The 16,461-nt window shown below is 35.6% G+C and overlaps 2 protein-coding genes across 3 annotated transcripts; one reads left to right on the top strand and one right to left on the bottom strand.

Annotated features, from left to right (window-relative positions):
• The first annotated feature begins 3,004 nt into the window (after positions 1–3,004).
• LOC137816972 (Tetratricopeptide repeat (TPR)-like superfamily protein) lies at positions 3,005–12,225 on the top strand. The gene is made up of 14 exons (XM_068620165.1): positions 3,005–3,567; positions 3,870–3,992; positions 4,159–4,228; positions 5,009–5,122; positions 8,569–8,652; positions 8,843–8,893; positions 9,076–9,105; positions 9,885–9,947; positions 10,071–10,136; positions 10,255–10,383; positions 10,485–10,520; positions 10,869–10,988; positions 11,080–11,268; positions 11,964–12,225. Exons 1-14 carry the CDS (start codon positions 3,176–3,178, stop codon positions 12,072–12,074), a joined length of 1,578 nt encoding a protein of 525 aa, XP_068476266.1. The 5' UTR covers positions 3,005–3,175; the 3' UTR covers positions 12,075–12,225.
• A 251-nt stretch (positions 12,226–12,476) lies between these two features.
• On the bottom strand, positions 12,477–16,195 carry LOC137816971 (metal-nicotianamine transporter YSL1). Of its 2 annotated transcripts, XM_068620163.1 has the most exons (7): positions 15,617–16,195; positions 15,057–15,459; positions 14,756–14,928; positions 14,412–14,506; positions 14,111–14,245; positions 13,721–14,025; positions 12,477–13,617 (listed from the first exon to the last, which is right to left on the bottom strand). In XM_068620163.1, exons 2-7 carry the CDS (start codon positions 15,430–15,432, stop codon positions 12,689–12,691), a joined length of 2,013 nt encoding a protein of 670 aa, XP_068476264.1. In that variant the 5' UTR covers positions 15,433–15,459; positions 15,617–16,195; the 3' UTR covers positions 12,477–12,688. The 2 variants fall into 2 exon arrangements, with proteins under 2 accessions (XP_068476264.1, XP_068476265.1); XM_068620164.1 differs by lacking the exon at positions 15,617–16,195 and having other exon boundaries at positions 15,057–15,614.
• Positions 16,196–16,461: the final 266 nt, after the last annotated feature.

The raw sequence follows: 16,461 nt of genomic DNA, 5'->3' as shown, positions 1-16,461 counted from the left end.
CTATCAAATTGCCATGGCCTACCTAAAAGTATATGAGTAGCTTCCATTGGAACAACATCACACAAGACCTCATCTTTATAGACCTCATCTTTATATTTGCCAATGGAAAATGTAATGAGGACTTGTTTGTTCACTACTATCTCACCCACCTCACTCAACCATTGTAACTTGTAGGGCTTGGCATGAGAGATGGTAGGCAATCCAAGTTTGTCTACCACTCTTGTGCTTGCCACATTCGCACAACTCCCCCCATCCACAATCAAAGAGCATACTCTATCACTAATAAGACACTTTGAATGAAAAATATTTTCTCTTTGAGTTTCATCAAAAGGTTTTAAAACTTGTCCAAGCATGCGTCTTATTACTAATAGGTCACCCTCATGTGGGCTTTCACTTTCACTCTCACTTGGGGATCTAGAAGGTGAGGAATGTCTAGAAGATTCGGACCCATGCTCACTACTATCTACCCCATCATGCATATACATAGCTCGTTTAGAAGGGCAATTAGAAGCAATATGTCCATAGCTTAAGCATTTAAAACACTTCTTACTAGACGATTTATGTGGTGATTTAGGCCTAGAATTGGAAGTGGAAGGCTTAGACTCTCTAGGTTTGAAAGTAGAGTCCTTTGAAGGGATATTTCAAAAAGAGTTATTTTTATTTTTCCAAGAAGAGTGGTAGTAGTTATCCTTAAAAGAATTTTTGAAAGCATTTTTCCTTGCAAGTTGATTTTCAATTTTATTAGCAAGGTGCACCACATTTTCAAAAGAAGAATATTCTTGTAACTCTACCACGTCTTTAATGTCCCTTCGAAGGCCACTCACAAACCTAGCTATCTTAGCTTCCTCACTCTCATCCATATTAACTCGAATTAAAAGCGTGTCTAGTTGTTTAAAGTAATCATCCACACTTAGCGTGCCTTGGTGAAACTGTTGGAGTTTCAACATAAGGCCTTTCCTAAAGTGTGGGGGTACGAATCTAGCGCGTAAACATGCTTTCAAATCGTTCCAAGAGACCACGGGCGGCCTCTTGTGTAGGTCAATGTCCATGAGGTATTGATGCCACCATTGCATGACATAGTCCAAAAATTCTAAAGAAGCTAACTTAACCCTATGCTCATCCCTAACCCCATTTAGATATGAATGTGACTCATTGAGTGCTATTGTAACTGCCGTTACTGTTATTTATTGCGTAACTTGAGGTGTTCTTTGACTCGGTCGGTCGATCACCAGGCCCGAGACTGACTCATTCCCTCTCGTTTGGGCGAAAATGGGTCTCGCCTGAGCAAAATTTCCTCTTTCGTGAGTAAAAATAAGTTTGAAACTCACTATCTGAAGCTAGTTTAAGCAAGGAGGTCTCCCTTAAGTGAAAATATCTTGCTTGAGTGAGATATGCAAAATTTGTTGCATAAAACTTGGTTTAAACATGTTTTCACTACAATTTTTACATTTCAAATGCATTTATGATACACCTCAAATCATTCATACAACCATGCTAACATTTACAATTTCAAATAAAACATATTCAATCACTCATTCACAAGAAAATCAACATATATAATACTAAATACACAAAATCAACAAGCTCAAAGAGGAGAGCAAAAATAAACTTGCTTTATCAGATATTCTAATCAGACAATCTTGTAGTCTTTATTGTCAGGAATCCAATAGCAGACTTTTATTGTCAATCTTGGATTAAAAAAGTTAGAGAGAAGACAAATAAAGAAAAAATAGAAAATTTAAAAAGATAGTAATTCTTTTAAAATTAAACCTATATAATTTATTTTTCCAGTTATATACTTTGTTTACTTTAATAATAAAATTTCCAGGTGTAATTTAAAATATATTATTTCTACTCAAAAACTATTTTATAGTTACTTAAATTTATTCTGAAAATCTACCAATACAATATTATATTATTCTCATATAGTAAGGAATGTTAAAAAAGTTAAAAAGTTAAGGTTTAAATATATTTGTTGACGAGTCTAATTGATTAGATAATGTTTTTAGGACGCGACGATTTTCCTTTAAAAACTTGTTTTTCTATTAAAAATAATATAAAATACATTAAAAAGCAATAAATAACACATTTGGAGTTATTTTAATAAAAAATAGTTTAAAATCCTTAACTAATGTAATTAAAATTTAAAATTAACATCATTATCACCATCATTAACCATATTTTTTATTTTTATTATTAATATTTTTAAATCCATAATATCACTACAACAATAAAGAAAAAAATTATTTAATATTTTATATTTATTAATAATTCTTAATTTAATGGAATGAATGAATAAAAGGAAATGAAAAAAAATATCAATTTGATAAAAATGAATAAAAAACGAATCTCTGAAGAAGAGAGTGTGAACATCGCCCCCAAACAATCACTTTAAAGGTCTTGTTGCGAAAGATGGGACAAAAAACATGTTACCATTGCAAATCCAAGTTTTGAAGACCTAATCTTCCGTAATAGTCGTCTTTCCATAATGCAGCAAACCTCTACCCTGCCTCGTGCGAGAAAGATCGCGTCAGAAATCATAGACTCAAAATTCTATTGATGAATTTGGAGAAGTTTTGATGTCACATTTGTGATGAGAATAACAAGTGATCCGTGAAGAAGGATGCAATTGAAGTGAAAAAAGAATAAGTTGTTTTTCTCCTCGTTCACATCTCCATCCAGATCGCCCACACAAGACATTCGAAGATGGTTGTCTGCCACATGTTGTTGACGAAGGTCACAATCACATACTGAGTCATATTTGAAGAAACCACTGCTGTCATTTATTCATAATTTTTTGAAAAAAAAAAAATCAAATGATAAGAAAAAATAACAACTACGATTTTTAAGAGATATAGATATGTGCAAAATAAATACTAAAAAAAAATCGATCATTTACACTTATTAGTTTTAAATGTGGATATAATTAAATAATTTTTTTTATAATACATTATTTTCTATAATTTTTTTACCCTTTTTATTCTAGTTTTCCTTGTTTTCCTGTAACAGTGATAAAAAAAAGGCCAAAGAAAAGTGTACCAATTAAAAGTGTTTCTCTTACGCTGTCTCCTTCCTTCAGTCCTCCTACTTCCCCTTTCTCGACTCGGATCGGAGCAAAACTCTCTTTTCTCCTCAATCTTCCATTTCACTCTCTCTAAAACCCTAACATCCCGAAATGCCCGAACCGGAGTCGCGAGACGGACACGAACCAGAACCACAACCAGAAACGGAACCGGTGCCAGCAGAACAAACAGAAGCACAATTGAAATCGGAATCGGGATCGGCGCCCGAACCCGTACCAAATCTGCAAACAGAAACAGAATCCGTGCCGACGGAACAAGCGCAAGAACAATTGGAGCAGAAATCGGAATCAGAAGCTGATCCCGCGGTAAACGACGTAGATCTCGGAGAAAAGACGGTCCGTTCCAATGAGGTGAACGCCAATCCTTCTCCCACTCCGCAGCTCCGGAAAGACGAAGGAAGCCGAACGTTCACCATGAGAGAATTACTGAATGGATTGAAAAACGATTCCGAACCGGAGAAAGAAGATGTTAACTCACCTTACAGGTTACTGCTCTTTTGCCTCGTTGAATTAGGAAACGTAAAACGACAATGCCTTAGGTTTACTTGTTGATGCAATCTTTTGCTTAGCTACGGAATGGTAGAACACATAAATTGTAGATCGTTGGCGTGTACAATATTTAATTAAGAAATGGTTCTAATTTTAGCTTCTATTAGCGAATTTCATTTTGTTCAGCTATGGTAAATCAAAGTGATAGAGATTTAAGGGTTTGACTTTTGGGGTGACTTGTCTTCCTTTTGTGCACACGTGAAATGCAGCTTATACTGTGGTGTTTAAAAATTTTCAGCCCAGAACAACAGCAACAGCACGAAGAGCAGAATAACGCTGCTATGGATTTGATAAATAGCGTAGTAGGTGTTGATGATGAAGGCCGGTCCCGACAGAGGATTCTTACATTTGCTGCCAGGAGGTAACACGGCCACTTCTATTTGCTACTACGAATTACACACACTGAACACTTGCTGCAAAACTGGAATCTGCTTTGTAATCTTTTGCAAATAGTAGGAGCTCCTTGGTAGGGGCCTGCACTTGTCCATATTTATTCAAACTTGTAACTTCTTAATTGGACTTTCTAGGTATGCTACTGCAATTGAGAGGAACCCTGAAGATTACGATGCATTGTACAATTGGGCATTAGTACTTCAGGTCTGATGTTAGTGGAGTCGCTGGATTTTCATGTTATAGTTTTATGTTTTTTCTTATTGGCCTTTTCTCCCCCTTCTTTTTTGGTTAGAATACTTGGGTTCTACGTTTGCAATTTGTTGTCCTGTATAAGTTATTCTGGCATGATATTCCATTAGTGTGAAGGAATTTATTCGGCTGCTTATATTTTGCATTATTGTAACTGAAATAAATATGTTGCATTTTCTGATGAAATGGGATTACAACTTCATATTATTAGCAAATGAAATTCTTTGGATATCCACTGCAAACAAAGTTCTACTGGTTTATGTTAAACTCAAGGGTAAACTCAATGAATTATGTATTTATTAATCGAAACAATCTAGTTTTTAGGCCATAATTACCGTACAAGATATAGACAATGCAGGTTTCCCCACAACAAGAAGTTTCCTCCTGCTTTTAGCAATTAGTAAGAAAACTACCCATTGAATAACCACCCTTAATCTCTGTACATATTATGCATCACATCACACACTAACTGTTGCTGAATTGACCATTCTATACCTACCTAATTACTACATGAAAACTGAAATAATGCGCAAAAGCAATAATTTGGATCCATAACTACCTAAGGACAATTTCTATGCAAACACTAATAATGCATGACTACTAAGTATCAGTTTCCTTCTTATCCTTTTTCACATTCACTTTCCAAGTTCTATCTCTATTGGTTTGAATTGTAGCTATGTCATACTTAGTCCAAACTTTACATAAGCTGTCTATTCAATCCTTTCTGGTGTGCAGGAAAGTGCAGATAATGTAAGTCCAGATTCCACTTCACCCTCCAAAGATGCTTTGCTGGAGGAGGCTTGTAGAAAGTATGATGAGGCCACTCTCCTTTGTCCCACACTACATGATGTATGTAAGAATATCCTTCTCCTCAATGTTTTAGATGAACGCCTAGCAAAATTTTAGCTAGGAACTGGATACAAGTGTAGATGAGTTGAACATTAGAAATGCTTGGGCGTGACCAAAAGCAGTCAAGCCTTAATGAGTCCAAACCTTAAATCAGACTGGGTATGCAAATGCTAATAAATACCACTAAAACATCCTTTGAAATGGGCATGCATATGCATACGTAGAAGTTGTAAATATTATTGTGTATATTATTATTTTTACTATTTCATTCTTATTTGAGAAATTAACAAGCTCAGCCAGGCAGTAAATTTCTTAAGCTCAGATAGTTTATCGAATGAGTTTCAGTATTTTTGGTTAATCATGAATGTGAAAAGGACAAAATTGGACCAAATTTGGGAAGAAGTGAGGGATTTTTGTAAAGAAATAGCCTTGATTAGTATCGATGTGATAATGGCAAGTGATATTGAATTATGCTACTTCTGGTCCTATATATAAGAAACAAATGAAAGTAATTTTTTTGTTCTAAATACTATCTCTGGTACTTAATATAAGGTATTTCCAACAGAAGAACACAAACCAGTAAAAATAATTAATTTAGTTGATTTTGTTTGTTTATAAAGTGTTACCAATGCTCCAAATTTATTTTCATTATTAATGACTTGTAAAACTCTTTTCTCATTATTCATTAATATAAAACAGAGACTCATAATATTTAATAGGGGCAAAGAAGGAAAAAAATATAATGTTGTATAGAAGTTACAAAATGCCTTATAAAAGGACAATATGAGTTTCTTATAAAATGTTCCTTATACTAAAGACCGGAAGTTGTATAAGAAACATATAGCCACAAACAATTTAGTTTTATGAACATTTGTTTCTTATATAAGACTCAATGTAGTATGATGAAACATTCTCTTTCATTCCTGGATCAACTATTCAACAAATCAAATTTTTTATTTTACACATTATTTAAATACACAACCAATTGTTCTAACTAATTGTTAATAAACATATTGAGTATGCTCTAACTATAATGCATTGACCAAATATCTAATATACTGAGTCAGTGATAGATACCCATTAGTTTGTTACATTGTTGAGTTAGTTATGTTTGTGTGTTACAATACTTTGAACCAGATATGCTGTCTATAAATAAGGGGCAGGTTGAGAGAGTGATCATATTGTCATTTGTGCAAGTAAATTAGGACCATTTGATGTCATAGGAAGGCACAGATCCTCAAATGCAGTGTGTGGGTTCTATTATATAAACTGGTGATTTCTTTCCTAATTTTTGTAATAAAGATATTAGGTTTCATTTAAGGATACAACTATTAGAGTTTTGATCTTGGAGCTATGGGTATTGTAGATGGCAGGACCTAGGGGTTCTACAAGTTTGGCAAGAATAAAGAAACAGTTTCTTGATGTTCTTGGTGAAATGAAGATAGAATAGCAGGTTTAGGCTTTCAGTCTCTAGGAAGAATGATAATTGTTGGTGCAAAATATGATGAGAAGGTAAAAGACCTTGGAAGCAAGAAAACAGAGGGGGCGTGAAGTCTTGAAAGATGGAGGTGAAATCTTAGGAGGATAAAAATAGAGGGGAAGAGGAAGCCTTGAAGGATGGAGCAGTCACTGAGATGGTGGAAGCAGAAACAAAGATAAAATCCAAACTGATCTTATTGGAGGATGGGGAGCAAAGGAGTCAAGGACTGATTCATGTACATCAAGAAGCAACAAAATTTAAAAAACAATTTTTCGTGCAAAAGATTGGAAAGAACATCATGATGAGGCATAATTTAAAAAATTGAAGGTGAAGATGCAGAGATTGGATTAAGGTAAATCAAATTTCACTAGTGAGTTACAAGCTCCAAAAGAGGAAGAGTTGCAGGTCATCAAAGAAAGAGATAGTTGGAGACCTGGAGGGTTGACCATAACAGATGAATATGTGAAACACTGGTCTGCCATGGCTGCAGATGTTTGTATCTCAGGTTGTCCAGTCAAGGGATTGCTACAAAAGCCACCAGATTTGTTTTCTTGCATGGATTCGGACAGGTCACTGTCAAGTAGTGGCAGAGCTTTGTTATTAGTGAGAGGGGCCTTGGCGCCCCCCAATTTTTTTTTAAGCATGTATAAATTAATATATATAAAGAAAAATAATTTTTTTAGTTTTAGTATATTTTATATATTTGGCACCCTCGAAAATTTTGCACATGTATTTTGGTACTTACAAAATATTTCCTGAAGATCCGCCATTGCTGTCAAGGATGGAGGTGTGTCTCTCATTTGTGTTGGCCCAGCCTCCAAAGTTTGATTGGGATGCTTATAAGCGGTTTGATGTTACTCTATTAATGAAACAACAGTGGAGAAAGGCACATCCTGTCAATTCCAAATAAATGCAGTTTGTATGACAACAAATAGAGCAGATACAAAGTATAACATATTAACCAAGCCACCATCGCCAAAACCACTGGATCATGTTTTTGCAAGGAGGATGATGATGACAACAAAGAAGAAGGAAGAGTGATTGACAAAAGCAGGAGAAATAAAATTCTGAATTTAATGGGCGAACCCAGTCCAGTAAGGACTGTGAGTACCAAGGCAAAAATTGTCATGCAATGCACAAGGGAGCCAAGATATCTCATTACAACTAAGCAGTGATGGTGATTTTCTGTTCCATGGCTAATAATGAAGAAGAAAATAGAAGGGAGTACAGGAGCACTCACATATTTGAATTTGATGCAGAAGTTAAGTTCATTTTGGGTGGCCTGCAGCAGTCTGGTTGGGTTAGTCATGGTTCTTCAAAGTTAAACAACTGGAAAACTGGTGTATCTTTCTTTCATTACTTACCCGTCAGTTAATACTTATTAAGTTGGTTAGTTAGATTAGTCGGTTGGTTAGGTTACTGAAATAGTTTGAACAAGGCATGTTGTTTATAAATAAGGGGTGGTTGAGAGGGGCCATCTTTCATTTGTGAGAGGAAATTAGGACCTTTAAGCATTGAGTGGTTCAGACCCTCAAAATTCTGTGGCATGTGTTCTGCACTTCTTGGTATGTTATTAGTATCACCCTTTGAGCTCCTTGTCAAGTAAAGAAATCTGTTGTTCATTCGTTGTACTTTTGGAATTTCCTGGCCATGTAATCCTCACAATTCCATTGATTAGTATTAATATGAGCTACATTTTAAATAACTAGGCATGCTTTCACCAAATATCAGTATCCATACCTAGGCAGTAGTACCTCTGCTGTCTTGCCCGCACTGCAGTATCTGTATCCCATCTATCTGCAGGAAAATGCTGTCCATATTATGATGATACACAAGTAGTACCCTTGTCAAAGTCTATTTATACAGTGGGAAAGCTCAAAATTGTTCCTATTTGCCTATAAGTATGTTTGTATACAAAAGTGCGAGTGTTTACTTTCCATTTTCCCCTGCATTTGATTGTATTCAGGCTTTCTACAATTGGGCTATAGCAATTTCTGATCGGGCAAAGATGCGTGGCCGCACAAAGGAAGCTGAAGAGCTGTGGAAGCAGGTCAGGAAAAATAAATGCTTCCTTTTTATTAATGGTTTTGATGCATAGTTTGGATGATTCTTGGTAAAGAACTGAATTTCATACTGAACTTGAATGGAAGAACCATTCACATTTTGGTTATAGCTGTCAAGATTCGGTTGATAGAGAGGCTTATCATAACTTATCTAGTTTTTGTTAATGTTTTTCCCAGGCAACAAGGAACTACGAAAAAGCAGTTCAACTTAACTGGAACAGTCCTCAGGTTCTTCTCAATCAATTTTTAAGTTTGTCTTCTATTTTCTTATAATTTCAAACATGATTTTGGAACAGCCTTTCTTGTTTCCTTTGTTTTATTTGCTTTATCCTGTACAATTTTCTGTTCCTACATTTTTTATTTTCTTCACAAGTATCCCTTGTTACTGATTCTCACGGAATCTATTTCAGGCACTCAATAATTGGGGACTTGCTCTACAGGTATATATAACTTTCCTGTATACCAGCATTTCACTACTTCATACAAACGGCACTTAAAAAGAATAGTGTATTTGCATGTTTCATGCTTCTAACTGCATGTTTGTGTCTCCCCATTGGTATGTATGTATTTTGCAAGTAATCAGATATAGAACTTTAGGAGAAGCTACATTAAATGCTTTTTAAAAGCACATTTTCATCTTTTTCTGAGACTTGAATCTTTTTATTTCATCTAAAAGCTTTCTTTATACCAAATGCATTTTGGGCCATGGTGAATAAATCTCATGAAAATGTGTTGTCATAATTAATCATCTAAACTTAAAAGTGGTATAGTAGCACTTCTGGCTCATTCAATGCTGTAATCAAGCATCCATATGCTGCAATACTTAGGTAAAGACACAGCATTAGCACAGTTGAATCATTGATCCATGTCAGAAAAATTCTACTTAGTTTTAATTTAGCTGTGGATGGTCTAATATATTCTATCCTCTTTTATTTGGCCTTGGGACTTCTTATGTAAACTTTAGCCAAAAAAGCATTTCACGGACAAGATTATCTGAAAAGCTTCCACAAATGAAAAAAAAAGAATGGAATAAAACCTTCAAACCACTGGTCCAGCCATAAGTACATGTTCCCTTTGTCTTTTTATAGTCATAGCCAACTCTCTTCTCTATTTTGCAAAAATTGTTCTTAATATTTTATAAATTTCATATTTTTCTTTATTGGAAGTTCAGTTAATTTGTTTGTATTGTCCTTGTTTAAAAAATTGATTTCCAATTTAGGAACTCAGTGCCATTGTTCCAGCCCGAGAAAAGCAAAAGATTGTGAGAACTGCAATCAGCAAGGTAACAAAGGTTTTTGGAGGGAATTAGATGGAAGTGACAAACAATTGTCTTACATCTGCCATGTCCTCTGAATATAGCACATTTCCTCTTCTACTTTTGACTTTTCCATATTCTTCGATGCAGTTTCGTGCAGCCATACAGTTGCAATTTGATTTCCATCGGGCAATTTACAATCTTGGAACAGTTCTGGTCATACTGCTTCTTCATTTTTCACATATTTAACGATACATTATGCTTTGGTGTCTTGTATTGACATGTATGTAATAGTATTAAGAGTTAATAATTGACTAGCTTAATGCCATCACAGTATGGATTAGCAGAGGACACTTTAAGAACTGGGGGATCAGTTAGTGCTCAAGAAGTTTCACCAAATGAATTGTACAGCCAGTCTGCAATATATATTGCTGCTGCTCATGCACTGAAACCAAATTATTCTGTAAGAAGCCACTTTTTATCCTTGGATCCTGTTACCTATTTTAATCATGCAATCTGCTTATGTATTATTGTTACTGTTATTTATTTTGGTAAATGTAACAGGTTTATAGCAGTGCCTTGCGGTTGGTGCGCTCTATGGTGAGTTCATTTTATCCTAAATTATGTTAGTGCTGTAGTTTTAATCGGATGAACATTGCAATACGCTACAGAATTTATCATTTAAAAGACTTAAAAAAATTGCTCTTTCTAGCTTTCTGAATTTTGTTTCAACCAAGTAACCATGCGGTTTATTGGATTATTGGTTCTCACTTCTCATCCCCTTATGTAGTACTTGCAGTGAGACAACCTATTTTATTTTCTTTAGAAGTTGACTTATCCTAATTGATATATACCATCCGTTATTATTGTTTATCACTTTGTAATGTGAGTGTTAGTTGATGGAACCATCCATTTAAATACTAACTTGACAGAACTCATTTTCCACAGCTACCATTACCACACCTTAAAGTTGGATATTTAACTGCACCTCCTATGGGGTCAGTGATTGCTCCCCATAATGACTGGAAACGGTCAGAGTTCCTTTTGGATCATGAGAAGCTTCAGCAGGTAAGATGCAATTGAAATTTTTAATTAGTTTAAAAATCATTCATAACCTATAGGTTAATTATGATTAAACAATTTACATTCCTTCATTCAGATACCCAGAGGAGATCCCAAACAAGTATCTCAAAGCCTCTCAGCCAGATCAGTAGATGCAGTGAATGGGGATAAGAAGACTATCAAACTACATATAGCAGATATTATTTCTGTATCAGCATGTGCTGATCTGACCTTACCACCTGGTGCAGGCCTCTGCATAGATACAAGTCATGGATCATTTTACTTGGTAAGCAACAGTTTCCTTGATCTGAGTTTATCCATATTGCACCGGTTTATTTCTTGTTTCCTCTTCACTTATCAAATAGTGTTTAATCAATTGCACTAAATCTGTTTTGATTGAGGACAACATAGAACAATTTTGGACTTACAAAGCCAATGACCTCTTTCATAATGAAGTAGTCATGACACCCGCATCTAATAATGAAATTACCGCTGCTTACACTTGATTGTCCCTTCAACTTGTAACTACATTTTTTTGTCTTATTAGTCAACCCAGTTGTTTTCTTCTGACAACTGGAAGTTTTTTTTGTGATGTCTTGTGTTGATAGATTATCTGGTTATGTCATTAGATTATCAGCTTTAAACGGAGAAGGCAATTACATATGAAACCTGCACTATTGTTGTCCATTCTGTCTTGAAACAGAAATCACTGCACCTAGGGGGCATAACCTACATGCTTCCAATAGTTTTTCCGTGCATTTGCACAGAAAGGCAAAGTCCATTCATGTGTTTTTGTGTTTCCCAAGTAACCTATCCACCACTTGTCACCAGCGAACTTTAAAAATGGTTATCCAAATTTAATTAATTTTACCAGGGTTGATGAAATCTTTGAAATGTGATTTTATCTCAATCTAGAAACACGAGCATCTCTCTAGATTTGAAAATGCATCTCTAATATTCATTTTTATTTGCATTATCAAGGTTGCTGACTCTTGGGAATCATTGGATGGCTGGCTGGATGCACTTCGTCTTGTTTACACAATTTATGTGCGAGGCAAAAGTGATGTCCTGGCTGGTATAATAACAGGATGAATATAAGTTTTAAGTGTACCATCAATTTAATATTCCAATTTGAGTAAGAACTAATTCCCGCGTTTTGCACTTCTCCGCGAACTTGTGTATAATATTGAGTTATGTATGAAATAATTTCAGTACAATTGAAAAATCTTGGTTTACTCGTTAACGAGGTTGTTTCTAATTTTTACAAATACATTTGACAAGAATTGCAGAATTTTAGGAACTGAAATATGAATTAATGTTCTTTACTCTTGAATTTCTATTCCGGGTTAAGCCTATTTTCGTTGTCTGATCCTCTGCGCGATTTTTCACTTCGTTGGTTATACATTCTTTAGCCCATTTCCTGGCATGGCTGAAAAACCGTGTATTACTCAAAGACTATATGGGTTTCGTTACTATTTTTTCTGGGATGGGGTGTACCTGCAAAAGCTGCGCTCCAATAGCAGACCTTATTAGAAAATTTTGATGTTAACAAACTGTATGCGGTTACACTAACACTCTTCTGGAACGCATATGGATGATGTTTGATATAGTCCAGAGTGTACTTCTGTTGACCAAAAAAAAAGAAGGGTACGCTAGCTAATTCCTATAGCATTTAATTAACATCTTGTTCTGTTGTCGGTCAAACTTTAGGAGGGAACGAATTTCATGCAGATAGGAGGATGGATTCTTGCTAGAGCTAGAATCGCAGCAGGTAAAGTCCATAGTCCTTCTCCACAAATGAGTCCAGAAGCAGCTGCTGGAACCATCGACTCTGCCTTAATGGAGTCCAGCTTGTGCCACACAAACACAACCACACTACCTATGAACATGTCGATTGCAAAGTATGCTCCAACCAGAAATGGTACGGCCATCACCATCGGTAATGGCACCCATTTACCAATCTTTTGTGGTGAAAGGTCTCTGATCGTGTTTGCTCCGATGGCAAAAGCGAAGAACCCAAAGCAAAGCTGCAAGCAATGCTGGGGCAATGCTGAGAAACCTTGGACACCTATGATTGCCATGTTTCTGTAAATTAAAGCATAAGGAGCTTTGAATTCTCCTTGCGGATTTCCCACATCGAATGCCTTGTAGTATAGGAAGAAGCTGAGAGGAGCTGTCACACAGCCCATTGCAATGCCGATTACTTGGCATATAAACATGGCTCTGGGTGAGGTACGTGTGTAATGAGCAGTCTTGAAATCTTGCATCAGAATACAAGATACCGAGACCACGGATTTAACGAGTCCACAACCCACAAGTCCAGCCACCACACCATTTTCTTTTCCTGTAATTGCTGCCAGGGTAAAGAGTGCAACTTTCCCATAATTATATGCCATGTTTATGTCCGTGAGACCTGCTCCAAAAGCGTTACAGAATGCCAGAGAAGGAGCAAATATATAAGCAACCACAATGTAGTACCATTTCAGCTGAGGAAACATGCGTGGTAATATAATTATGGAAATGATTGTGAAAACCACGTATCCAATTATTCCAATCCGCATGGGAATGCTCTCCGTCAGAAATGTCTCAGCTTGTTTAATGTCCTCATTGGGATTCCCCTTTCTATCAGCAGCCACTGTTGCAGTAAGAATACCACCTCAACATTAGATATAATATATTATTATTATTTAAAAATAAAAAAGAAACAAGCTCGCGTGTGTGAATTTGACTGGTCTTACCATTTTTATTGTTCTTGCTCTTTATTCTGTTATGGACGCTGAGGACTGTGCAAATTATAATCTTGGTGAAGTTGTATATGCCATCACCCAGGATTAGAGCGATTGATAGAAAAACCTTATAACCGTATAAGCCCTTCATGTTACTCTCTTCTAAATTGTCAGGGAACCAGTCTCCTCTACGTCTGTCAACGAGTGGATACATTAGCCCATAGGAGAGCACAGCTCCAAGGAGCAAAGACACGTTTACGAGGTGAGAGCAAATCATTCCTGCTCCAACAAAAGTCATACTAAAATCGAAATAGAATCTGCAAATTAAATTCAAAGAGCACATCAGAAACATGTGGGATGGAACACTTCATTTAGAAGAACAAAGTATGCTCGAAATCATACGTTTGCTTCCAAGCTTGTAATCCAAAGGTGGGGAACTGTTCGAATCCACAGCCCTCTATTCCTGAGAAGAACCACTTGAATAAACCCCATAAGAAGCTGATAGAAAAATATTTTGTGAAACCCTGTACTTGTTTCCTGCAATATTATATGAAGATTGTTATTAACAAGTAGGCTTTCTTCTTTTATAATATATTATCAACAGGAAAATAAATGTTATAAAAAAATATTATTTTAAAAGTATAACTCATATATGCAAATTGCAACAAAGGAAAGCTGATAAACATAGAGAAGTGTAGAGTACTTGGCCACTTTGTCTCCCTGAGTATGGAAACCATTGATGAGAACAGCGGTTGCCAAGCCACTGGGATAAGTTAATTCTAGATCAACTATCATGATCTGCAGCAGAAAGAAGTATTATAAGAAGTCTTGCATGCAACTCAAACTCAACTTCATTACTTTCTCAAGTCAGATCACAAGTAATCATAGAAAGAAAAAACAAAACTAAAAATCTGGTCCTTTTTGTTGACGAGTGTTTGTGACAAGTTATATATATGTGTGTATATATCCAATCATATATAAGTCACAAAAAGATGTACAGCGAATCCAAAACTTTGCTCACGCACAAAAAAGATATACAAGTAATACCTTTCTGAGTGGAATCAAGACAAAGAGGCCAATAAAGCACACCACAAAAAGGAAGGCAGTCATCCAACCAAATCCAGGTTCTTTAATAGCGTTTGGGTTGTTACCCTCGTTTCCTACTCCAGACAACTCATAAGTCGTTCTGTTTAATCCCAACAGATAAGAAGCAAATCCTCCTGCAATGTATACATAGATCAAACTTTAAAGAAAAGTATACACAGAGAGAGGGAGAGTATAAATTCAGTAAGAACTATATATGAAGAGGGCACATATTTTCAAAAAGATGAAAAGACAAAACTCTAACCTCCAACAGCAATGCTATAGCATGCAACTGCACAAGTCTGTATGATGGTGTTTTCCTGGCGGCTGAAGGGTTTGGCTATAATACCAACCTTGTGCAAAGCTTTGGTCCAGGTTCGGACAAACACAAAGGCAAGGAGTGCAGCAGAAACATTCAGGTTAGGAACCATGCCAGTTGTGAGGTTGAGCTTCATGACTATTATGCTGTATATGATTCCAATCAACATGCTCACAAACACTCCTCTCAGTGTTATCTGTTCTGTCCATGGCTGAGACTGAACTTCAGCGGCAGGTAGCTGATCCTCCAAGTCTTCATCTCTTTCAACTATCTCTAGTTTCTTGTCTTCCTCCATCTTAAGGTTACTTGAGGGGGAGATCATGTCTCTAACTCTAGTAACAGTTATGACCTATGTAACACAAACTTTGAACATCAGACAAAACACAACTCAGGCATACCAAAACTGATAATATCTGGTTGGTATTAATACTATGTTTATTAATTGTGATGTTGGGGTATAGATTTTGAAAAGTGGAATTATAATATACTGTTAACATCTTCCTTACCTTAGTTTAGTTGTTCTTTCTCCTTTGCCTTTTCCTCACCAATTGGATGGACCATGAAAGATTTAAGATGCTTTCTTTTCCCAAAGGCACAACTACTGTATGGATTGATGTGGGACACATATATAGAGCAGTGTTAACTAATGACTGGGATAGGACAACAGAAACTTCACTTGACTTCTAGCTGCAGTGAATGGGCATTATTGGGTTTATTAGAGTATTTAAAGACTGAGTCTCTAAGGAATTATGTTCAATATCTCACATAAGAAGAGATTGTAATAGTACTTGTTTATCTCGTAATTTATCTCACAGTATTAAAGGATTTTGCATGTAAAATGTTGGTATTCATTGTATTTTGTGTTTATTTCTTTACTACCTCTTTTGCTGTGATGCCTAACTTTAATTTACATCCACATTAAGGTTGTTGACCCAGGAATGTTGTGGTTGGCATCTGGTGTCTAAAATATCCTATCCTTAAATATCGGATTTAAAACACTACAAAAATACTATTCATTCATCGAAAAAATCCACATTGTGTCCACCAATCATAGTGCAGATCACAATTCCCTTCATTGCAATTTTGTTCATACAACAATTTCATAGGACATCTCTTTATCTCTCTCACAGATTCTTTTCCTCTTATATTTTTTATTTTATGTATTACTTTTAGGTCCAATACAATTATTATTTACCTCGATTGATTAAGAAACATTCAGAATGCATAAATAACAAAAATGTGCTTAAATAAGAGTTGTTAAAAGGAAGTATTAACTATATAATACTAAGAAATTGTAGTTTTTTTTACATGAAGAAATTATTATAGTTAATAACACATATTTAACAATCTA

Source organism: Phaseolus vulgaris, chromosome 7 (genome assembly GCF_051622355.1).
Source record: "Phaseolus vulgaris cultivar YP4 chromosome 7, ASM5162235v1, whole genome shotgun sequence".
NCBI lineage: Eukaryota > Viridiplantae > Streptophyta > Magnoliopsida > Fabales > Fabaceae > Phaseolus > Phaseolus vulgaris.
Note: the sequence above shows the minus strand (reverse complement) of the source record. Positions and strands in the feature narration are given on the sequence as shown.

Bases quoted from the DNA above. Each gene is read 5' to 3' on its own strand.
- LOC137816972 (XM_068620165.1), top strand. From the start codon at position 3,176: ATGCCCGAACCGGAGTCGCGAGACGGACACGAACCAGAACCACAACCA. The intron at 3,568-3,869 runs GTTACTGCTCTT...AAAAATTTTCAG, and splicing joins GATGTTAACTCACCTTACAG to CCCAGAACAACAGCAACAGC. The intron at 4,229-5,008 runs GTCTGATGTTAG...TCTGGTGTGCAG, and splicing joins ATTGGGCATTAGTACTTCAG to GAAAGTGCAGATAATGTAAG.
- LOC137816971 (XM_068620163.1), bottom strand. From the start codon at position 15,432: ATGATCTCCCCCTCAAGTAACCTTAAGATGGAGGAAGACAAGAAACTA. The intron at 14,929-15,056 runs GTTAGAGTTTTG...TATACATTGCAG, and splicing joins CTATAGCATTGCTGTTGGAG to GAGGATTTGCTTCTTATCTG. The intron at 14,246-14,411 runs GTACTCTACACT...ATAATATTGCAG, and splicing joins CAGGGAGACAAAGTGGCCAA to GAAACAAGTACAGGGTTTCA.